The 24,461-nt window shown below is 38.5% G+C and overlaps 1 protein-coding gene across 5 annotated transcripts; it reads left to right on the forward strand.

Annotated features, from left to right (window-relative positions):
* Nucleotides 1-125: 125 nt before the first annotated feature.
* Nucleotides 126-23,392, forward strand: cxxc5b (CXXC finger protein 5b). 5 transcript variants are annotated; one of them, XM_048176030.1, is made up of 3 exons: nucleotides 126-590; nucleotides 5,089-6,102; nucleotides 21,678-23,392. In XM_048176030.1, exons 2-3 carry the CDS (start codon nucleotides 5,278-5,280, stop codon nucleotides 21,720-21,722), a joined length of 870 nt encoding a protein of 289 aa, XP_048031987.1. In that variant the 5' UTR covers nucleotides 126-590; nucleotides 5,089-5,277; the 3' UTR covers nucleotides 21,723-23,392. The 5 variants fall into 5 exon arrangements, with proteins under 5 accessions (XP_048031987.1, XP_048031991.1, XP_048031990.1 ...); XM_048176034.1 differs by lacking the exon at nucleotides 126-590 and adding an exon at nucleotides 1,402-1,750 and having other exon boundaries at nucleotides 5,089-6,110; XM_048176033.1 differs by lacking the exon at nucleotides 126-590 and adding an exon at nucleotides 1,402-1,750 and having other exon boundaries at nucleotides 5,089-6,110; nucleotides 21,681-23,392.
* Nucleotides 23,393-24,461: the final 1,069 nt, after the last annotated feature.

Genomic DNA, 24,461 nt, shown 5'->3' on the forward strand with positions numbered 1-24,461 from the left:
GTTTTTGGACTCAACCATGAGGGTAAAACTATTGAATTTTTAAGTGACATGTAAATTAATATGGTAATTATACTGTTCAATGGTATTGACTTTTTGTAAGGGGAACTTAGTCTCATACGCTTAAAAGAGAGTTTAGCATTTGAATACAGATAAATGAGAAAAACAATGATGGGAAGTGCAGCAGTAAAGTAGTGTCACTTTACTCACGCCTAAACTTTCCCGGTAATGCAATTGTGGAGGACTGTAACACGCAACCCCCCTCAAACCCGCAGCCAGCAGCGCCGCACTGATCGATCAGCATTGATCGTCCCTGACGAGCTGTTCCACTTTCCAGCCAATGCACGCGCGCCCGTCTGCGATTGGGAAGGAGCCCGAAACGGAGGAAAATTTCTGCCGCCCTGGCGGTGTCACTTCCCCACACTTCAGCTGGCCGCCTGCCAGACACACAGGACGCTCACAAGAGGTGGAGTGGACTCGGCGTGACGAGGAGGAGCGTCCGCAAACGACTGGACGGACGGACAAATGGACCTATTCAAAATGGCTCTTAGATCACATAAAGTCATCAAACACAGAGAAACACGACGATTATGGTAACGACCTTGATCCCTTTCAATTCTGCACAAAGTTTAATGAGTCTTTGAATGCTGAATGTTAAAGAAACTGAAATTAATATGCTTTATAGGACTACTTTGCGGGTACTCCTATTAAATACATTAATACATTGTATTGATAATGATTCATTTAAAAAAATAATTAATCTAAGAATATAAATAATATAAACAATATACCCCAAATAAAATAAAGTGTAAATCTCATTAATAAATATAAATTAATACTATTCAGTTTTTATATGTGGATACTCCTATTAAATACACTGACAGATTGCACTGATATTCATTAATTATTAAATAACTAAAAATTTAATTAATATAAACAACAATAATAATATACATAAAATACAATACATTAATATAATTAATAACATATTTAATAAAAGTATACTATAAACATATTTAATGTATGACGTTGATTTGTTAATGAATGCATGAATTATTAATAATATTATTCAAAGTAATATTAATTTAATATTTAAATAGATTATAAACAATAGCATTTTACAAATAATAATTGTTTTATTATTATTATTATTTATTGTTTTATTATTATTTAGTTTTCATACACGTACAATTATTATTTACAATTTGCATTTCGTTCTCATTACCAGAGCACCCCATAGGGTTATATTTCAGATGAGGGTATGGTTGCTTGGGAACCGTGCTTTGCATATTAAAATATCAATCAGCACCAAGTTCCTGGAAAGCATGAATGTGCAAAAGTTCGGATATAATAAATCAATCACGAGCGCAGCCAACAGCCATTAAGAATGGAGTCAACAATGGGTTGAGTGTCCAGCCCTCTCAAAACTATACTTCATTCATTATTCCACTCTCATATGCACTGAGAGACAGACGGCATCACCGCAGACAGCCCCTCGCGCTCATCCACACCTCTTTAAGGTTTATTTATTTTGTCCCCGACGGAAAGTCCACTTCGGTTTTTGTGTGAAGCTCCAAAAATCTATGAAATGTGTTTGCATGTTCTTCTCCGGGCGCGAGGATGTGGAGGTGGGATAGAGAGACGCGAGAGGCTGGAGGAGCGCACGCGCTCGCTCTCGGACAAAGTGCGTTCTGCGTGTATCTGCCGGTGTTTGGGGCTTATTGAAGAAATCAGCGAGAATATTTCAGTCTGGGTGAGCATTTGCTTTCGTTTGGCTCTTTTACCTTTTATTCTCTCTCCCTCTTTTATATAAATCTCCGTAGCGCGTGAGAGCACCGGACCGCTCGGACAGTCAGAACGCTTCCCTCGGCTCACGAGCGGTGCGAATGAAAAGACGCCTATGCTTGCAAATATGCAGATAGCCTATATTTATCAAAGGGAGGGGAATGAGACTTTGTTGAGGACTGTTCAAAGTTACAATGACATCTAGCCAAGACGAATAAGTTGGCACTGAAATAACAAGGGAATGTGCTTAACCAACGCGACGTGTTGGCGCATACCGCGCGCTGTCACCATAGACACATCGGTCGAGATGAGACAAAAGGGATTTTGTTTTACTTTCTAAATGATCGCCGTTACATCCGCTTGACAATTTGCCCATATGCATCAGATGCATTGGTGCAACTTTGCCACGCGTAACCAAATAAGCGCACAGAATAGTTGAATTTACGGCTATTTGTTTGTTGTTTGCTTGTAGTGTTGTTCATGTAAACATACTATTGTGACCTTTTTCTGTTTTTATTGGTTGTCTGGATAAATTATGTGGGATATACCGAGAAGGAATGTCTGAAATATTCAGAATTTCTCTTGGAGAGACGACAGTATGAATGCACATTATATGTGCTGTTTATTATTAATCCATTATGAGTTGTATGCAAACTTTTTGTGCGTGGTGGGTACAGTATTTGCATTTTAATGATTTAAATAATCTTTCGTGAATATATGCAATTAGTCAAGGTCTATTGTTTGGATTGATCCAGTAAGGGTTTAATTGAGGTGATTGTTTGACAGAACATGTAGATCTTGATAAGCAGGTCATCTTGTTTAGGCACAGTTGGGCTATTTGTGCAGGTTTGGCTATTGTTCCCTGGTGATGTCCAGATCTCTCTATGTCGCGCTATTGTCCCTCTGGCTCGCCGCAATACTGGACACAGCAATTTCTAAGTGGATGTGAGCATCATATATGTTTGACATACGTTTGACAAGAGGTAATTCAGTATTAGATTGCTGAATGGGCATTCAAACTGTTGCAAGGAACTTATTTATCTGTAGGCCAGGTCAATCATTTACTGAAACCCTCACTAGATGCAGCTTTTGTCCTGGTTTACCTGCAAATGTGGGGTTCCTGTCTCCAGTAAGTTTTTATTCCCATCATGACTCTTTGATGTCGATGTGATGTGATCATAATTGATGTAGTCATCTGTTTTGATAAGGAATAAACTGTATTGCAAAAATATTTTGGCAGGCTATACTGTTCAATATGACTGAATCAACTTGAATACATTAGGCTTCACCAATTAGTGCAATTTTTAAATCAGTTAGAAATCCCCTACTGTATGTGTTCACTTTTTACAGCTCAGTATGTATGGTAAATATGTAGGAATGACCGGGGCTAGTTGTCACAGATGTTACTACGTTGAGTAGGTTTATTTTTGAAAGTGAATTTCTATATTGACACAAACTTTATAGTGTTGATTACATAAAGGGCTAATGATGTTTCCACTGTTATTTACCAATAAATACAGTTAATTTAACACATGTTGACCTTTTGTGACATGTTGTCAGCATGTGGTCACAATGCAATCTGCATTAAATAGCAAAATTCAAACAGTGAAACCGTTCTGAAACACAAAACAGTTCTTGAAACATCCAAATGGAAACACAAAACCATTGTTTAACCAACATTACTAGAACTTATGCTTTTATACCATTTAAAACATGTAACAACTTGCCCCAACCTGATTTTTGTGAAAAATTCTCTTGTTTTGAACTAGATGTTTGAAACCAAAATTAAAAATCTTAAAATGAAGACAACTTCCCTGTTTGACAACCAGCCCCAGTCTCTCTTACATGCATTTTGAAATTATTTAATTTATTCTTTCATTCATGCATGTTTGTATGAATGAATGGCCAAGTACATCATCTTCATAGAAAGTCACTCACAACCTTAAGCCATTTTTTTTCTAATTATTATCGATAACATGCTTTACTGAGGCTTGGCAGTTAATTGAAATGTTAAGTCCTTGACGAGCGTTTGTACATGCGTTAGTGTGGCTGAGCTTGCACCTAGACATCCTGATTTCACTGTTGGCTCACCCCAGGGGCTTTGCGCTTGAGCTCACGATTCCAGTTTCGTGATAGAACAGACCGCCTGTGGACCCTGATAGACGTCTCTCACTGAAGAGGAATTGCTGTCACAAGGAACGGGCTTTCACACGTAAAGGTTATGAAATATAACAATTTAACAGACTCAAACTGTCCAATTCAATATCCACAAAAATTCTTTTTTTAACTTCACAGTGAGTTTCAGTTCCTTGGAAGCAGAGAGAACAAAGCGTAATTGTCACTAAAACAGATATCTAGGACAGATATTATGTATAAATGTTGGCTAAGTAATCAAAATGAGTCAAGACGAGGCCAGAGCGACCAGTAGATTATTTGTCACAGTGAACTTGTGCCTATTTCAGCAAGCCAAAACATTAAGCTAATAAAATGGGATGTTTATATGCATGATTATTTTGAAAGATTTTTTTTTTTTTTTTTTTTTTTTGTGCTTGACTATAGTGAAACCGACATGACGTGTTCTGGATTATGTTAAAAAGTTTTAAATATTAATATTTTTAAAATGTTTTTAAAAGTTGTCTCCTTTGCTCACCAAGGCTGCATTTATTTGATCAAAAATACAGTAAAAACAGTAATATTGTGAAATAATTTTATAATTTAACATAACTGTGCTTAAAATTTTATTTATTTTTTTCTTATGATGGTAAAGCTGAATTTTCAGCATCATTACTCCACTCTTCAATGTCACATAATCCTTCTGAAATCAGTCTAATATGCTGATTTGCTGCTTAAAAAACATTTCTTATTATTATCAATGTTGAAAACAGTTGTGCTGCTTAATATTTTTGTGAAAATAGTTTCCAACAATGATAAAAAACTGTTTCCAACAATGATAATAAGAACCATTAATAATTGTGACACTGAATACTGGAGTAATGATGATAAAAAATTCAGCTTTGCCATTACAGAAATAAATTAAATTCTAAAATATATTAACATAGAAAACAGTTCTTTTAGAATGAAATAATATTTACTGTTTTTACTGTATTTTAGATCAAATAAACACAGCCTTCTAGAGCATAAGAGTCTCCTTTGAAAAAAAAAATTGAAAAAAATATTTTCTTAATTATCTCTTAATTATTTCAATCTTTTGTCCAGTAGTGTAACACTCAGCTTCTCTTTGCGAACCATGTATTTAAACCAAGCTTGCTTTAACCTCTCTGTGTATCTTCTGTCTTTCCTTTCTAGGATTCTCAGGCCTTAGCGAATGGATGTGTAAGATGTTCATGAGGCTCGCCTAGTGTGGACCGCTGATTCTCCAGCTGTGAACGCGTCAATCTCGCTTTGGCTTCGGTCTTCAGAGGAACGTTGCAACTCTACCCCCCCTTCATCCTAAGCTCCCTCATCTCCCTCTCCCTCCCCCTCACGCTGTGGCCCATGTCTGCCAGCGGAGGGTCCATGGAGGGAATTCGAGCCGTAGAGGATGAGGAGGCACAGGACAGCTGCTGCGGGGATGAAGACTCATCCCCGGTGGTGGAACGAAGAAACCGCAGCGGCATCATCAGCGCTCCACTCAGCAAAAGCCTGAAGCGCTCACGAGCTCTCTCACAGTACATCGCGACCTGCTCGGCTGCTGCTGTTGCCAGTGTCGCAAACGCTAACAGACTCGCACAAAGCTCCATGGTGGCGACAGGTGTCAAAGCTCACCCTACGGCCAGCCAGCACAGGTCACAAGTCGGGTACGCCAAACTGGACCGGGGCGCATTAATGTCCGGTCTTCTGGACTCTCCGAGCGGCTTGCATCTCGCCCAGGCCGCCGAGCTCCTGCGGCGGGCGGGAATGCTGCTTCCGGTCAGCGACCCTTCCAATGTCAGTGTGGGAGGGGACATAGAGGCAGTCTCGGCTTCTGATTCGCTGGGCAGTGTGATGGACTTCCCATTGCTCAGCAACGGTGGAGTGGGCGGCAGCTTTCCGTATCACCCGGGGCTCTTCATAATGACACCGGCGGGAGTGTTCCTCGCAGATGGGGCGCTTTCTCATGTGACCAGCGCATCGGAACACCAGCAGACGCAGAGCGAGATTTCATCGGCCATCAGTGCCAACGGGAAGAAAAAGCGGAAGCGCTGTGGCCTGTGTCCACCCTGCCGGCGCAGGATTAACTGCGAACAGTGCAGCAGCTGCCGCAACCGGAAAACCGGCCATCAGATCTGCAAGTTCCGCAAGTGTGAAGAGCTCAAAAAGAAACCTGCTGGCGGGCTGGAGGTAAGATGGTGAGCAATGTACAGTAAATTCATAAAAATTATGACTGCAAACTAGTATCAACTGCATGGGCACCACAGCATAATGCATTGGAGCGCATGTGCTAAATCTCTAGGCAGCACTTCTGACACGTTGAGCTGTGATGCTCATGCAGGTGTTGCAAGATTGAGTGTGGTTTGCATAATTTCTTGATTCTCTCCCCTCATCTCCTTATCTTTTACTGTTCTCTGTACTATCCCTGTGAATAAAAGTAGCACAAAGTCGAAAAAATAAAAGCAAAGTCCCTTTCAAGGAAAGTCTGTTCACTCTGCGGCCATATTTGCAATGTCTCCGGGCAGCTATTTCGGGCATCCAAGATCAAGTCCTGTCTATTTGAATGGGGGAATTCTGAAATCTCAAAAACTGCTTGGCCAACTCACTATTAAATAACATATTTCAAATCAGCAACAAAATCTGACATGAACTGTCCCATAAATGTTGTTTCTTATACCTAAATTGCATTAAAAAAGCTTATTTTTCAAGCTAGACGAGACAATGCACATGTGCAATCCTAAGCGCAAGTCTCAGGTTTTTATGGGAACCGGAGCTTCTAACGGCAGCTGCAGTGACGCAATGACTTTATCAATCAGTGTTTGGCTCTTTTACTTAGAAGGTGGGACATATTCCACCGTTTTGCTTATTGCAGTTTCTATCATTCATAACTAATAGGAGTGAACCGTCTTTCTACACATATAGTCATGAAATACTAGTAAAACATATTTCTGTGTAAATATGTTGTGAAATCATTCCCTTGCAAGGCCAGACTGATATATCTTCTACAAGATATATCAGTCTGGTCAGTCCGCCCTCCGTCGCGAATCGAGTCAACTCCAAACCGTACCGTGCAATCAGATTCATTTATTTCAGTGATGCAAACAGCGTCACTCTAGTGCGGTGAAAGTCCCTTCAATATCAACAAAGATTGTGCACGCGAGACCCGAGAGTTTGTTCTATTCAGCCGTGAATTCAATTTTAAATGACCAAAAACACATTAATTATTTACTTTCCGCTGTTGACTCTCTTGTCACTTTGCTAATGTCATATCCGCTCTTCTCTGATTGGTTTACTCTGCTTCCTGTTTGCTCGGATTTGCTCCGCCCTAGAAATCAAATTGATTCAATGGCCGACCAGACTCATCCGCTGGTACAGTGGTGAGGCTGGATTTCCAGGCAAGTGAAATCAGTCCTGCGTAAATTACTGATTTCAGTTCAGTGCAATCATTTACTAAAATGGCAGTTAATCTAATTATTAAAAAAAAACAAAAAAAACAAATTAACCTCTATCTGACCCATACGGAAATTCTGTAACAAGTAAAAGTATTCAATATACTGTTCAAAAGTTAAAAAAAAAAAGAGAGAAAAAAAAAGAAAAAGAAATTATACTTGTTTTCAGCAAGGAAGCATTAAATTGATCAAAAGTGAGAGTAAAAACATTTGTAATTTTCTATTTTAAATGAATTGTGTTCTTTTAAACTTTCTAGTCATCAAAGAATCCTGAAAAAAGTGTATCACACTTTCCAACTAAATTTTCAACATTGATATTAATAATAAATGTTTCTTGAGCAGCAAATCAGCATATTAGAATGATTTCTGAAGGATCATGTGAAACTGAAGACTGGAGTAATGATGCTGAAAATTCAACTTTGCATCACAGGAATAAATGATACTTTAAAATATATTACAATGGACAGTTAATTTAAATCATAATATTTTACAATATTACTGTTTTTACTGTATTTATGGTCAAATAAATGCAGCTTTGGTGAGCATAAGAGAAATATTACCGACCATAAACATATTTGCATATAGAGCATCATTAAAAAATATCATGTAACTGTGTAAACGACTCCTAAATCTTTTTTTCTTTTTTTTCTTTTTTTTTGCCACAGTAATATAATGGCTTTACTTTTCTCAGCAAATATTGATATATTGTGATTTACTTCAGTTAATTAGTCTGCATATCATGTAATTCCTTTGATTAAAATGTTTAATCGATTGACAGCCCTAGTTTTTACAAACAGACTGCATAGAAATTAATACTGCTTGTGCTTCATAAGTGTTAGCATATGAACCTTACTCATCCTGACAAATGGCAAGCTGAATGTAGTTTCTCATCTCTCAGACAGCGTAACTTGAGATGTTTCTGCCTTGTTTACAGGCAGGTTCAGTTGTGGGAAAATTAACTCTGAGTCTGTGCTGATGTAAGCTAGTTAGGATCTAACTTTGGGCAATTGGTGACATGGTAAATTTGGTCTAGTTGGTTGCTTACTTTTTATCCTTGCAAAGAAAATGTTAAGGCATCATAATGTTCAACAGGTAAGGTTCCCCTTCACTGGCTGAAATGATGAGATGATTCAGAGTTTCAGCTATCACATTTAATGAATTTGGATGAATGCAATTGAATATAAAATGCTGAAATAACACCATGCTCCAACCAAGCACAACACACAAGTCTCTAGTGTTCTGTCCTTATTGAAAGTACTGAATGTGGGAAGAGACTGAATATGGGACTTTGGACCTGTGAGATTTCAATGTGGGTGGGGCTACCTAACACACACAAGACAACAGCATATGGTACAGTCAAGTCATGCCGGAAAGATCGTATTTATGAGTTGAATGCACATGAATGCCACCACAAAGTCATAATTATGAGTGGGAAACTTTCATTAAGGCCAGAGTTTCAGAGTTGGGGGCGTGTCAGTGAGAAAACAATGGGTTTAAATGTAAGGTCATGTCAAGTGCAATGCATTGAGGGACACAGTACTCCATACTGTAATAGATCTGGAAAATGTAGTAGGTCACCCAGGTATTTTCGAAAGTTTGCATAGTATCCACATACTATATACTGTAGCAAGAGTGTGGTAGTATGCTATTCTAAATGAATGGCTGAATGGCTCTGCCCACAGAGAAATCTCAGTGGCCCAAAATCCTGCTCCATACAGCTGTACGTTGAACATTAAATAGGTTCTGATTTTGTTGCATTAAAGGCAGAATATGTAAGATTTTTGGATTAAAATATACAAAAACCAGTGTTATATACAGTGGGTACGGAAAGTATTCACACCCCCTTAATTTTCTCACTCTTTGTTAAATTGCAGCCATTTGCTAAAGTCATTTAAGTTAATTTTTTCCCTCATTAATGTACACACAGCACCCCATATTGACAGAAAAACACAGAATTGTTGATATTTTTGCAGATTTATTAAAAAAGAAAAACTGAAATATCACATGGCCCTAAGTATTCAGACCCTTTGCTGTGACACTCATATATTTAACTCAGGTGCTGTCCATTTCTTCTGATCATCCTTGAGATGGTTATACACCTTCATTTGTATCCAGCTGTGTTTGATTATACTGATTGGACTTGATTAGGAAAGCCACACACCTGTCTATATAAGACCTTACAGCTCACAGTGCATGTCAGAGCAAATGAGAATCATGAGGTCAAAGGAACTGCCTGAAGTGATCAGAGACAGAATTGTGGCAAGGAACAGATCTGGCCAAGGTTACAAAAAAAATTCTGCTGCACTTAAGGTTCCTAAGAGCACAGTGGCCTCCATAATCCTTAAATAGAAGACGTTTGGGACGACCAGAACCCTTCCTAGAGCTGGCCGTCCGGCCAAACTGAGCTATCGGGGGAGAAGAGCCTTGGTGAGAGAGGTAAAGAAGAACCCAAAGATCACTGTGGCTGAGCTCCAGAGATGCAGTCAGGAGATGGGAGAAAGTTGTAGAAAGTCAACCACCAGTCGGGGCTTTATGGCAGAGTGGCCCGACGGAAGCCTCTCCTCAGTGCAAGACACATGAAAGCCCGCATGGAGTTTGCTAAAAAACACATGAAGGACTCCAAGATGGTGAGAAATAAGATTCTCTGGTCTGATGAGACCAAAATAGAACTTTTTGGCCTTAATTCTAAGCGGTATGTGTGGAGAAAACCAGGCACTGCTCATCACCTGTCCAATACAGTCCCAACAGTGAAGCATGGTGGTGGCAGCATCATGCTGTGAGGGTGTTTTTCAGCTGCAGGGATAGGATGACTGGTTGCAATCGAGGGATAGACGAATGCGGCCAAGTACAGGGATATCCTGGACGAAAACCTTCTCCAGAGTGCTCAGGACCTCAGACTGGGCTGAAGGTTTACCTTCCAACAAGACAATGACCCTAAGCACACAGCTAGGAGTGGCTTCAAAACAACTCCGTGACTGTTCTTGAATGGCCCAGCCAGAGCCCTGACTTAAACCCAATTGAGTATCTCTGAAGAGACCTAAAATGGCTGTCCACCAATGTTTACCATCCAGCCTGACAGAACTGGAGAGGATCTGCAAGGAGGAATGGCAGAGGATCCCCAAATCCAGGTGTGAAAGGTTGTTGCATCTTTCCCAAAAAGACTCATGGCTGTATTAGATCAAAAGGGTGCTTCTACTAAACACTGAGGAAAGGGTCTGAATACTTAGGACCATGTGATATTTCAGTATTTCTTTTTTAATAAATCTGCAAAAATATCAACAATTCTGTGTATTTCTGTCAATATGTGGTGCTGTGTGTACATTAATGAGGAAAAAATGAACTTGAATGAATGATTTTAGCAAATGGCTGCAATATAACAAAGAGTGAAAAATTTAAAGGGATCTGAATACTTTCCGTACCCATTGTATATATATGTATGACGACTGCTTCACAAACCTCAGGGAGTATAACGCAGGATTCACAAAACGCTTGGTATTAAAATATGGATCAATGACCAGTTTATTTGGACCAGCTTGCTCCTCTGAATCTCAACCTGTAAGTATGATTAATAATTTTTTGTTTATATTTTCTAGCGATCGTTCAAAATTCGTAGTTTTGTATGTTATGTTGTGTAATGTACACACTAGTCTGTCTCCTGCAAAACGGCTAACTCACGTTTCTGTAGTTCTGCTATTCAGATGTGGGTCCAATATTGTCTAAAATGTGTCGATTAATGCAGCTTGTCTGTCTTATTACTTGGAGTAATGATCAAGGATGGAGCACGACTTTTGTTTAAAAAGTCTAATGCATTATCAGCTATTGTCTGAACCTGTGACCATTAGCACTGGCGCTCCTCAGGGGTGCGTCAGTTCCCCTGTACTGTTCACACTGTATACTAATGAATGTACATGTAGTACCGCTAACAATTACATGATTAAGTTTTCTGACGATACAGCTATTCTGGGTCTCATGTTGGATACATCAGACCTAGTTGCATATAAACAGGAGGTCCAGAATTTTGTCCAGTGGTGCGATAAGCATTCTCTCACCATTAACACTAAGAAAACAGTGGAGATGGTATTTGATCCTAAATCCATTGGAGACCACTTACCAGTGGCCATTAATGACCAGCATATAGTTCAGGTTGACTCCTATAGATATCTGGGCATATATATTGATAACAAATTGACATGGAGTGCTCAGGTAGAAAACATCTGTTGTAGGGTTCAACAACGACTATATTTTTTACGTAGATTAAGGGCCTTTGGCGTTAATCAGAAAGTGTTGCTTCTTTTCTATCATGCTGTAATTGAGAGCCTTTTGCGGTATGACATCTCAGCCTGGTTTGGTAACCTTAGTGTACAGCTGAAAGCCCAGATCACACGGCTAACACAGACAGCCATGAAAATTATGGGAGTTAGACAGCATCCTACACTTAGGCTGTCTATAATGAAATTATTATTAGACAAGCCTAAAAAATAATCTCAGATCCAAGTCATGTCCTCCACCCTGAGTATCAGCTTCTTCCCTCGGGAAGACGTTTTTGAGTCCCTCAGTGCAGGCTTAACCATTTTAAGAACTCCTTTGTCCCCCTGTCTATTAAAGCTTTAAATGACAAGTCAGTGAGAGGTCTGCCCCTATAGTGCCCCTTTGTCACGATGTTCATGTATATTTTATGAATTTTACTGATTAGAGGTGTGTCGTAAGATGAGCAGTGTGCAATTGGTTCGTTGATGATAGTTGTGAGTTAATCACAGATATTGTGTGTATATGTATGTATTGTAATGTTTGCATGTATGTATTAAGTTATTTATTTAAGCAGTCACTGGTTTGGCATGTGTCCAAGACAAATTTCCTTCGGGATAATAAAGTTTATCTAATCTAATCTAATCTATTCACGTTTGTGCTCAGCTAATGTGGGAGTTTACAACATACAAAACAAACTGTTTTTTTCCCTCTGCGTTTTTATTATTACAATAGAGTGGAGCTCTCTCTGTATTGTAATAGGATGTTAAGATGCTAGTCCACGCTAACTAGTTGAAGTATTCTCTCTGTAAACAGTAAACACTCATTGTAATGTCAAACAATGATATAGCCATTTTTCTTTTTTAATAGTTATGACGAAAAAGTCTGTGTACACATCTGGCCTAAATGTTTATCTTATGTTAGAGGTTTTCAGCTTTGCTTTGCATTCTGATACAGTTTCCACAGGTGCACCTACATAAAGTATAACAGTGACGCTGCTTTTATATAACCAAGGTGACAAGTATTTACAACTAAGTATTGCAAATTAGTTTCTGGTTTATCGACTACTTCAGACATTTCATCATCGGACTCGGGCTCGAATTGATACGGTAAAATTAATGCTATCTTTTCTGTATATACATTGTACACAATGTCTTGCGAACTGATAGGCTCATGGAAAGGAGGGGTTTAGAGAGACTGATTCATTGAACTGTTTCTAACGAATTGTTTACAAAACATTGAAAACTCGGGTGAAATTAAATGTATATTATGAGAAAACTAAAGTATTTTTTGACCTTGCATGCATGTAAACCTGTTGTAGAAGACTCCCAAAACAATTTTAGGAGCATTAAAAAGGCATAATAGGGGCACTTTAAATCCAGAGAAATAAGCAATTTTAACCAGGACATGAGGCATGTCATGTCTGATGCAGCTTTATTTTTAGTAACAGTAATACAGCATTCTCTCCATCATACAATATGTTTTAAAATTAATTGCATGACATTTAACAACACAAGCCATCCAGCATTTATTAATATGATATTGTAATATCGATCTAGCTTACTACATTGTGCAACAAGTGTCTCATAGCAGCTGCCAAGCGAATGCACAGAGTAATGTTATAACACACTCAATTCAACACACTCAAATGTATCTAATATTATAAACAGTGCTGCGTTACCTCACGTATGATTGACCAGAACCAGCGGAAGCAGTCGTCTGTGGCATAATAAAAGTTCCGCTGTTGAAAAATTACATATTATGCCTTTAAGGTGTGCTCACATTAACAAATTTTGCAGGCAAAAAAGGTATATTGTCAATAGTGTAGTAACTAATGAAACAGCTCACACAGAAGCAATTTTCAAACCAAGCAGCTTTCTGTTGGTCAATGTGGCTTGCAAAATCTTTGTGGGGAAATGTTTGTTCCCGATCACGTAGATTTACATTGAAATGAAATTCACTGTGAAAACAATGGTAAATGTGACTGCATTTTTACTTGATGTTATAAACTTTTTCTAAATTATTTGTTTAGGGAGGGTAATAAAATTATGGTTACACTTCATTTTTATGTAGAAAAAGTTGATGTACTTGCAAAGTAACTTATAGTAAGTATAGTGTCTGTTGGGGTAGCATCAATATAAAGTGTTAGCAGATATTAAGCAGATAGTTTACTAATACTCAACTAATACTTTTTAATAAGAGTTAGCGGTAGCACTTTATTTTACAGTACATGTACTTTCCTGGTACATATATAGTAATTATGTTGTACATACAGGTAAAAGAGTGGTAAAACAAAGTACTTACCTGACATGTATGTACATGGAAACTAATAAGAAAAACTGCTGTGCTTTCCAACATGGTAACTACTTTGTACTGTTGGGTAATAACAGGCACTTATAGTGTCCGTATATGTTAACTAACAGACACATTACTGTACTTACTAATGGTATGTATATGGTAAATATTTTGTACTTACAGACAAGTGTGGGTAATAACAGGCACTTATTTATGGTAACTTGTAAGACACATTACTGTACTTATTAATTGTATATACACAGTAACTATGTAGTACTTACAGACAAATGTGGGTAATAACAGGCACTTATGTGTGCTAACTAGTAAGACACATTACTGTACTTATTAGTGGTATATACATGGTAACTATGTTGTACTCACGGACAAGTGTAGACACAAACAACGGACAATTACTTAACTACTGTGAAACAAATGTGCTTACCAAAATGACTAACTATACAGCACTTCATAGTGTTCATACTTATCAAGCAGTCATTTTAAGCAAGGCTTTTGACACATGACAACTGAGTATACTAAGTACAGTAGTGTTACTGATCTGTATGTATGTCATCAAAATACCCCTATTAAGTGAATTATTGTCCTGTAAAGATTAGGCAAGTTGAACCGCAAAAGTATATCATCTAGTACTCAAGAAGTATCTTGTACCATGCTCATACCCCACCCTAAGTAATGTGTAAATTACGCATTAACTAACTGCTATATTCACTAGTACGTTCAGAATAAGCACATGGAAATAGGACTGTAAAATAAAGTGCATCCTTGTACATAAACATTGCATAGGAATTAACGTGATCTTATGAGAACACGTGTGTATTTTTACATAAAATGTGGTTCTACCACACGTACATTTACTTATTTTTCATACACACAAAAACGTACAACACTGACGTATTTAGTGGACTAATACGTAAAAATACTTGCGTATTAACAGCAATAAAAACGTAAATCATGTAACGTAAAGTTTGAATGTAATTGAATTCCCCTGTAATAAAATCATGGGATTAATGTTTTAAATCTGTTATATGTATTCAATTGTCATATAAATACATGTTTTTAGTCGCATTTTTTGAATACAGTTTACTCATCTGCTTAATATGAAATAACATTTCTGTTCGTGACTTGTAATATTTAGTTTGTTTGCTGTGAGACAGAAGGCGTTTTCTTCTATGCATCGACTGACAATACAACCACAAGATACATCAAAACACAACATATATTCACAAATCACACCCATTGTATTTGTTTGCTGTACTCCCTATCTTTAGAATCCATGTGTTTGTAAGGAACAGATCCAAATTCAGCCCTTTATCCATCAATCTTCATCTTCATTCTCAGCAGCAGCGACCGTCACAGTCAAAGCACGTGCTCGTTATAATTTAAATTTGAAAGTAGCGCCACCCTTGAGAAGCGTTATGACATGGTTTACGGCACTGATATCGAACGCTCATTGGCTCTCACCTGCTTCGTCACAGATATCGACATGCCGTGTTTCACTGGATTGACATTTGAATGATTGCGCGCCTTCACGAAGAGAAGCCGGATTCATTATATTCTGCTCTGTAAAAAACTATTATTTACCACCAGAGAGGACTGCGACTCATCATTATTCGAACTACTTTTGGTACGACATTTTCGCAATAAATAAATTGTTGTGATTACACTTGTTTTTCTGTCATTCTTTTATTTAAAACAGTACGGGGTTTTAAGAAATGTTTATGGGTAGGTTTAAAGGTAGGTGTAGGATTAGCGGTTCAAAATATCGTTTTAATGTTATATTTTTACTAAAATTGTTATTTTCCTACACATTTCTGTCCATTATGTATAAAATGGGTATGTTTTGGTTCAGGATGGGGTTTAGGGATCTTACATTTATCTACAAAAACGATAAAAGGGAAATTATACATATATCTTTATGACATGAAAGCTTCGTAAATATTTAAAATTTTTTCGCTCTAAAAAGTATTTTTATGTTTTAGTGCTATAAATACATCAATATTGCACGTTTTAACACCTTTCTAAACGTACAAAAATGTACGTTTTGTGTCTTTGAAAGTTACGTATGCTCTTACCAGGTGTAACTTTGACATGGTGGAAAAAGGACTGTAAAATAAAGTGCATCCTTGTACATAAACATTACATAGGAATTACCAGCTCTTACCAGGTGTAACTTACACATGAACTAATTGGTATATTCACTAGTACGTTCAGAGTAAGTACATGGAAATAGGACTGTAAAATAAAGTGCATCCTTGTACATAAACATTACATAGGAATTACAGCTCTTACCAGGTGTAAATTACACATTAAATAACTGGTATATTCACCAGTACGTTCATAGTAAGTACATGGAAATAGGACTGTAAAATAAAGTGCATCCTTGTACATAAACATTACATAGGAATTACCAGCTCTTTAACCTTTGTAATAATAAGCTTAAGCATTTTAACACAATTAGTAAGTACAGTAATGTGTCTTACAAGTTACCATAAATAAGTGCCTGTTATTACCCACACTTGTCTGTAAGTACAAAATATTTACCATGTACATACCATTAGTAAGTACAGTAATATACGGACACTATAAGTAAGTGCCTGTTATTACCCAACACTTGTCTATAGGTACAAAGTAGTTACCATGTATGCACCATTGGAAAGTACAGCAGTGTTTCTTATTAGTTTCCATGTACATACATGTCAGGTAAGTACCTTGTGTTACCACTCTTTTACCTGTATGTACAACATAATTACTATACATGTACCAAGAAAGTACTGTTAAATAAAGTGCTACCTAGTTGGCTTGTGCAATGTTACAGTTAACAAAATGTATAAAGGAGACCATCAAAATAAAGTGTTACCAAAATTATTTGTAAGTGTACATGTAGGGCTTTTCATACATGTTGAGTTACTGTTTGTTTTTTGTTTTGTTTTGTAGCATGGCAGTTTTTATTTGTGCATACGAGTTTGTTTTCATGTATGTTCACATACACGCATGTGTGCATCTCTGTGTGCATGTGGCAGCCTCATACAGTCCATCTGGCCTTTGCGTCTGTCATCTGGAGCGCCAGGTGTCAATGTGTCCCAGAACCCCTCTCTTTCTCGTCCTCCAGAGGACCTGATCCGCATATGTGTGTCTGTTTGTGTGTACAACCTTGCAGGAAGAGGCAAGCAAACACAGCCCCTGCGAAAGTCATTATGGACTTTGTGTGTGTAAGAGGGGTTGTGTTTATGTGTGTGTATTGACCACTGACCAGCCCGGTTTCTTTGAGAATTACAGCTGTGAGAAGGTAGAGATTGAGGTGTTGGTGTATGCAAGAGCTTAGAGGGCATAGTTTGAGTTTGTGTGTGTTTGAGTCTTTATGAAGTCTAAGGCCCAAAATATACTTGATGCAAGTATGTGAATGCAAATGCTTCTAGCAACGTTTTCACACTTTGTAATATTTCTAATCTATAATGCAACACAAATATGTTGCCACGTGGAGTGCTAAAGTGAGCATTAGCATAAACTGGCTTTTGTAGTGAGTTTTGTCTTTCAGGTCAACTACTGTCATGGCTGGGAACAGTTTCAAAATAATGTAAAAGCAATATAAAATCAGTAAAAGCAATATAAAACTGTCAATATTTTTTAAAATTTTAACTTGAGTAGCTTATATACAATGCTTTTAGACAAATATTGGAAAATCAGCACAGTGGAATGCAAGAAAGTTAACAATTTAAAGGTAGGGTAGGCAATTTCAGAGCGTCTAGCAATAGCAAGCTAGCTTTGAAAGCATGAGATCCCACCCTGCCTTCAGAGAGCTCTCCAAAGCAATGCCTCCTCCAAAAGACATGAACGTAAACAGCAGAGTTTGCAAAGAGTCACGAGCTGAGAGAGTTAAATTACCTCATGTCTCAAAGCACATAACATTACAATAATAATTAAAGCTGCAAGCAGCGATGAAAGGGCACTCGCACCCATGCCACCACCACCCGGTGGCTTTAAAAAAAAAAACAGCACGGTGGGCAATATGCATATAAGTATATAAATATAGGAGGACTATGTCAGTCATTTCTATTTGCTACACTTCCTGCTATCAGCTGGTGGAGCTATGACTTTAACTAAATTTTAGCATGTAGATGTCTTCGGGCCAGGGCAGGTAGATTGGACAACGCCCTTCAGCGAAAACTCAAGATCTTTGGAATTTAACATCGCAAAGGCCTTTAGATTTGACTGACCAAATATGACGTTGATCTGATTAAAGCACTAGGAGGAGTTTGTTAAAGTACAACATCTGGAAATGGCAAAAACTACAAAAATTTTGCAGAGAAAATTCAAAATATCTCACTTCCTGATGGGTTTTCAGATTTTGCACCCAGGGAGTTTTTTGTAGGTATTGGGCTGTTAGATGTGTCTACCGAATTTCAAGGATGCTTAATTGAAATATTGTAGGTGACACTATTGAGCCATTTTTCCACACCTAATTCTGAAACCCATATCAGACATAAATTTTCACCACTTCTGACACATTTGCAAAGTTTCATGAGTTTTCGAGCATGTTTAGGCCTTCAAAAATGCGATTCATTTCGGAGAAGAAGAAAAATTGACCGAGCAATTACAATAGGGTCCTCACACCATCGGTGCTCGGGCCCTAATGAACGTAAACAACCTACAGAACTCTTACTTGTACCACCTGACTGCTGCAGATTCATTTTGGCATTGATAGAAACACATAAATCTGAGTCTGAGCAGCTCCAGGTGGAACGTCACGAATTGCCATCTCGTAATAGTTACGACATGGCGTGAAGGCAGAATAAGCTCATTGTTTTGGATCAGGAGGAATTGTAAAAGATGACTGTTGTTTGTTTACGGCGTCCGGTGACTGTGTCTACAACACGTTGATGACGTGTGATGTCTGCGCGAGCAGGGTGCGCGGAGGTATGGAAATATGTTGACATGTATTATGTTGACAGGCAGGTAGGACATCGTATTATTGTATTCAGACCAAATGCAATGATTGGACAAACATTTTTTGGTCCTAAAACTTTCACAGACTGTTTTAATATTTAGACCATTTCTATTCTTGATTGCTATCAGGATGTGAAGAGAGTTTCAACCAGTATAACAATAACATGTTTACACAAACAATGGAAAAGCAACCATGACACGCTCCTGCATGTTGCTAATCACTGTACTGGTTGATCACTAAATGCCATTCTAGTTGCCCTAATAATGCATATGAACATTACTGCTGCTGAGATGACATTACATAATGACACTGAATCCATTTTTTAGCTCTAAAAAATTAATATTCTGGAGGAAACAAATGCTTATAAGGTGGAGCAGTGCATAATGTATCATTTAAAAGATCAAAATGAAATGTCTGTCGGTTCTGTTGCTGGCGACATAACTGGGGTTTGTCTTGATAGTAATTTGTGCTTGTTATGTGTGTGTGTGTGTGTGTGTGTGTGTTTGAATAAATGTTTCTCTGTGTGTTTTTAAAATGTTTTAGGCATATATTGATGGTGGTTTTGTGTATATTACTGTGTGTGTTTGTGTGCTTTTATTGACAGTGGGGTTGGTCTGGTTGAATACAGCATATAGGACTTATGGAGTTTAAAGAGCCTTTATTGACAGGTCACAGTCAGTGGTGTGGGGGTCTATTGACTTTTTGATATGTATGTGTGTGTGTGTGTCTGTGTGTTTGGGATGAACAGATGTGTTTTTATATGTAGGGCCTTTAATGTGTTCTGAGCCAGCTTAGGCGTGTGTGTTTTGTGCAAATCTCATTCGATTTCTGGTCATTGCTTGCATCTTTTGTTGTGTGTTTACTGCATGATGACACATCTCACTCCATCTGTGTGGTGACCGGTATCTCGGAAAGTCCCTGAAAGCTGGAAGTAGGAGGAGATTGAGTGGGCATGGCCTCAGACATTGCCTGACAGGCCCCACCCCCTTCCTCTAGAGGAATCTCAGTCTCACAGCCAGGCGACTGAAGTATTTTAGGAACAACGTGTGTGTCAGTGTCTGTGTATGTGTGTGAGAAGCAAAGACAGGCAGACACACATTATATCAACATATGCAAGCACCTGCTACCTGATCAATTTTCTCATTAGACATTTCTTTAGAGGTGTTTGATTATTCAAGTATCACTATTACTATTGCTCATATTGTTTGTGCTACAGAAATTACTGATATCTCAAATCAAAAGACTTGTAGAGAAGAGCTTGCAACCAGTTAGAACACTCTAGCAACCACATAACTACAGATACTTACTAGGAACATACTAGGAACTTCATAGCAATTGCATAGCAATGCCTTGACAACCCCCCACAACACCTTAGCATTGTGGCAATGACTTCTGCACAAACACCACTCACATTTTTCTATAAAAAAAAACCTTTCTACTGTCTGTTTATTAGAAACAGACCGATAAATGGTTTGACCAGATTTTTGAAATTGGTTATTTGTTCTTTAGTATTAAGTCTACCGATAAAGTCCCACAATTTGGTAGGTTTCCAAAGAAAAGAACCAAACAATAAAATTAACAATATAATAATAATAATAATCATATTTGTTATTGTATAATAATGATTAATTCATGTCAAAATTTATGTTTGTATTTTGTAGCACAATGATAATTTAGTTATGTAAAAAACAATAAACATAATTGCATTAATAATAAAACTCATAATTCATATATTTTTATTTTTGTTGTTTAATAATCATTTAACTATTATTGTCAAAAATCAGAAATGAACAAAAAATGTAATTGCAGAAACAGCAACAAACAGCAATAATAATAATAATAACAATAATAATAATAAAATATTCATAATACCTATTTTAATTTTATTCTCAAAGTAAAATGATAATTTAGTAAGTTCAGTTCTGCTATAGATTAAAATGTATTCGTATCGGCCAAAAAAATAATAATATTGTCCACTATCTCTAGTGTTTATTGTGCCCTTGATCCTCTATTCTTACTTTCATTCCTGTCTATTTGTGTATGTTTATGTGTTTGTGTTTGATGTAGAGACACAGAGGAGATGATGGGTTAAAAAATAACCTTTGAAATTAATCTGGTGTGTGTGTGTGAGAGAGAGAGAGAGAGAGAGAGAGAGAGAGAGAGAGAGAGAGAGAGAGAAAGCGTGTGTCTGTCCATGCACTCATGCTCTGTCTGATTGGCCATGTGCATGGGGCGGCAGCCCATCTGTGTTGGCTTGTCTGTGGGGTCGATGAGGGAAGAGGGGGTCTGGATGCGTGTGTGTGCGCGTACAAACGCCAAAGCCCTGTCAGAGAGTAATGGGAGAGTGTGTTTGGGAAACAGAGAGAGGGACTAGGTCATGTAAGGTGAAGTCATTGCCTGTGCATGTTACTTCATGATGAAGGGAACGCTCCCCTCCCTCTTTTTCTCCCTCAGTCCTTCGTTCTTTCGTTTTGGACTTCTTCCCAGCAAACGCTGCCGTTGTCTCCACTCTCCCAAAATCCCACAGCCATAGACTACCCCTGCCCAGTCCCAAAGCAGGCTGGGAAAAAATCTGCCATTTGCACCACTGCGGTATTTCAGCCCTTTACGGACTTAGCAAGTCTTGCTCTGCAGAAAGAGAGGGATTTGCAACGGAAAAGGGAAAAGGTCTAGAGATGAGAGTTGAGAGTCCAGTTTAATGAGACATTTCCTATTTTCTTACTGTTCCATTGTTGATGTTTATGTTGAATTATCAATGACTCATGCGGTTTTCTTTCCTTGTTTCCTTCCTCTGTCTTTCCTGTCTTTCCAAGAAGGTGATGCTGCCAACCGGAGCTCCTTTCCGATGGTTTCCGTAGGGCAGCTGAACCCTCCCCCCATGACTTCCATCCCATAATGAAGGACTCCCGATGGACGGTTGACGCCACTCCCACTCGGAACACTGTGGCGCTTGTAAACACTGGGTGCAAAAAAACAAATAAAACAAATGAAGAGCGGAATTAAAGCACTATTTGAAAATGAACATGTCCTGAACCAAAAATAAACAGTGAATGGCGAAATGTCATTCCATTTTTCTTTTTTCCTCTGTTCCATTTCGGAACCATCTGAGTTCTACTTGGGAATCTTGCCCTTTATTGGATGCTCTGGAACTATTTGCCGCCAAATGGAAAACGGACAATCATTTTTATTTGTGTGTTTAGTGGTTTTGTTTGTCCATGTGTGGAGAAATGCCGTAATTTCGTTTAGAGAATGTAATCCCAAGGCTCTGTTTTAAAGCTTGTGATAATTAAGGAGCACTATTGTAATTTAGCACAGTGGTTCTTACTGACTGCCTCAATGTTATGATTGCCTTTTTTGTTTTTTTGTTCTGTTTTTTTGATTTGTCATACAGTTTTCAAGTTGCTCAATATTTGATACGAAGATGACCGTGAAAAACACTCTAATGTAGCATCCCTTACTTTAAATATGCTTGAAAGGTCCTTTTGGGTTTGTCATTCTGGTTGTGTTTTTAAATGCTGAAGGCCTGCTGGGATTGGAGGTAAGGTGAAGCTGGTGGAACTACAATATTTAGACTAGCTAATGGTGTATTTGTGTACCAGCTATGTGTAGGACCCGCCTTCTTTTTCTTGCAGCCTTATTGGATTGGTCAGATGGAAACCACAGTCCTTAGCAGAAAAAAACAGCCGAAATTATTGATGTTTTGTGATAATATTTCTGATTAGGATATTTTATTGCTGATTTACCCTGAGTTCCAGAGCTCTATTAAGTCCCTTTCACATGATTCATGTCATTGAATTCTCAGCAAGCATTGCGTGCAATCGTTGTTCTACAACGCTCAAAGTTCACACTATTTCAACTTTGACCCCATTTGTCATTGAATTTTCATAATGTAGACAAGGATTACCAGACAATTCACCTTTTGTATCATTGCGACACATTGAGCTGTATGACACAATGTCTAGAGCATTACAAGAAAAGTTTCAAGAACTCTTGCTCAATGTTTTTTCCCTGGATTTTTTAAGCTCAAATAAATGTTAGCTCATTTTGATTGTTCGGTTCTTTGATTTCTTTTTACCTAGCAACCTTGTGAATCGGCCTTCTGTAATGTTATCTGTAACATTTTCATGTTGAGCATCACAGCGCATGACGCTTGTGTTGAGACATGCATTGAAGCCCTGACACGAGTCATGTGAAAGGGGCTTTAGGTCATCCACATAACATGGACACCATGTTGGATAAGTGACTTATTTTTAGTTGTAATTGTTATTTTGGTGTTTTTTTCTTCTTCAGTCTGAAATCCTATTGAACAGGTCCACTCCAGCTCAAATACTGGTCTAGACTGAGTTAAACGCACAGTACCAAAACAAATTCAAGACAAAATCCAACAGCACGCCATTCCCATGCCGTATGGGGCCAAATTTATCGGTCTGCGTAAATGAATGCATGTATTTGTGTCCAAAGCCAAACATTCTGAGGTCTTGGCAGTCCTCAATTTAATAAACCGAGGTGCAAACCAAACATTTCTATAGTCCTTGTCGAAAGATGTCATATTCTATAGCATTTGCATGATGACACCACCTTAAATTAATGATTATTACTTGACTTGAACTTGAGATATTATTAAGCTCTTTAAAACATGCTTATTTGATCATTCATTTTCATATTTGTTTTTTGTCCACAAGGAAAGGCATGGATGGAAGAAGTCATGTGAGGTGAAATCAATGAGCACTCATAATTTACCTCTGACTGAACCGTGCGCGAGTGTGTGTTTGTGTTGTGGGTGGGTTAAACCAGTGTACTGAGCGTGATATTTTTGTCCATAGTGTAGGAGTGAATAAGAGTGTGAAAGCTTTTTTTCTCTCTGCAGGCCGCGTCTGTCTGTCTCACTCCTCGTGGCCATCAATCCGATGAGAGCGAGCGAGCCAAAGGGCCGCATGGGGAGAGAGCAAACACAGTGTGTGGGGGTTGCGTGGAGAGGAGGTCGAGCGTGTTTTGTTCTCCTCCAGGTGCACGGCCATCAGAAACGATTTTAACGCCGTAATGCCCCACATGCGACATGAAGGCGGTCGAATCTGTATATCCGCGCAAATCTGATTCATTAGCATGCAATTTAGGGTGCGTGTGCACGTATGAAACGATGGCCCACGATTACAGAGCGGCTCGGGGACGCTGCAAAGACTCCTTCAGTCTTATCAACATCACCCAGACCCTTCTGTGCTCACGTCTACAGCTCTGTCCAAAACATACACACACACACACACACACACTAGGGCTCTGGCCTCTCACTCGAGCGACGGGGAACGCGTAGAGAGAGAGAGAGCGAGCGCGGTAACCAGGGCGATGGATGATAAGATATTCGCTCCCCCACGGTTCATTCGTTCCAGGGGAACAGGAGCACGGCGCTACTATGGTAACGGCAGAGAGAGATGTTGCGCTATAATTGGTGCAGTGCTGCGAGCAGCATAGCGGCACTTCCAGGTGCGCGTGTCAGCGCGCAGGAGCCACGATATTACACTCCCGCTGGGAGACGGCGGAAAAGCACAACGTGTCCGGTTCTCATCTCCTCTGTCCTCCTCCTCCACACTCATATTGTACTA

Source organism: Megalobrama amblycephala, linkage group LG23 (genome assembly GCF_018812025.1).
Source record: "Megalobrama amblycephala isolate DHTTF-2021 linkage group LG23, ASM1881202v1, whole genome shotgun sequence".
In the NCBI taxonomy this organism is placed as follows: Eukaryota; Metazoa; Chordata; class Actinopteri; order Cypriniformes; family Xenocyprididae; genus Megalobrama; species Megalobrama amblycephala.

Bases quoted from the DNA above. Each gene is read 5' to 3' on its own strand.
- cxxc5b (XM_048176030.1), top strand. From the start codon at position 5,278: ATGTCTGCCAGCGGAGGGTCCATGGAGGGAATTCGAGCCGTAGAGGAT. The intron at 6,103-21,677 runs GTAAGATGGTGA...TGTCTTTCCAAG, and splicing joins AACCTGCTGGCGGGCTGGAG to AAGGTGATGCTGCCAACCGG.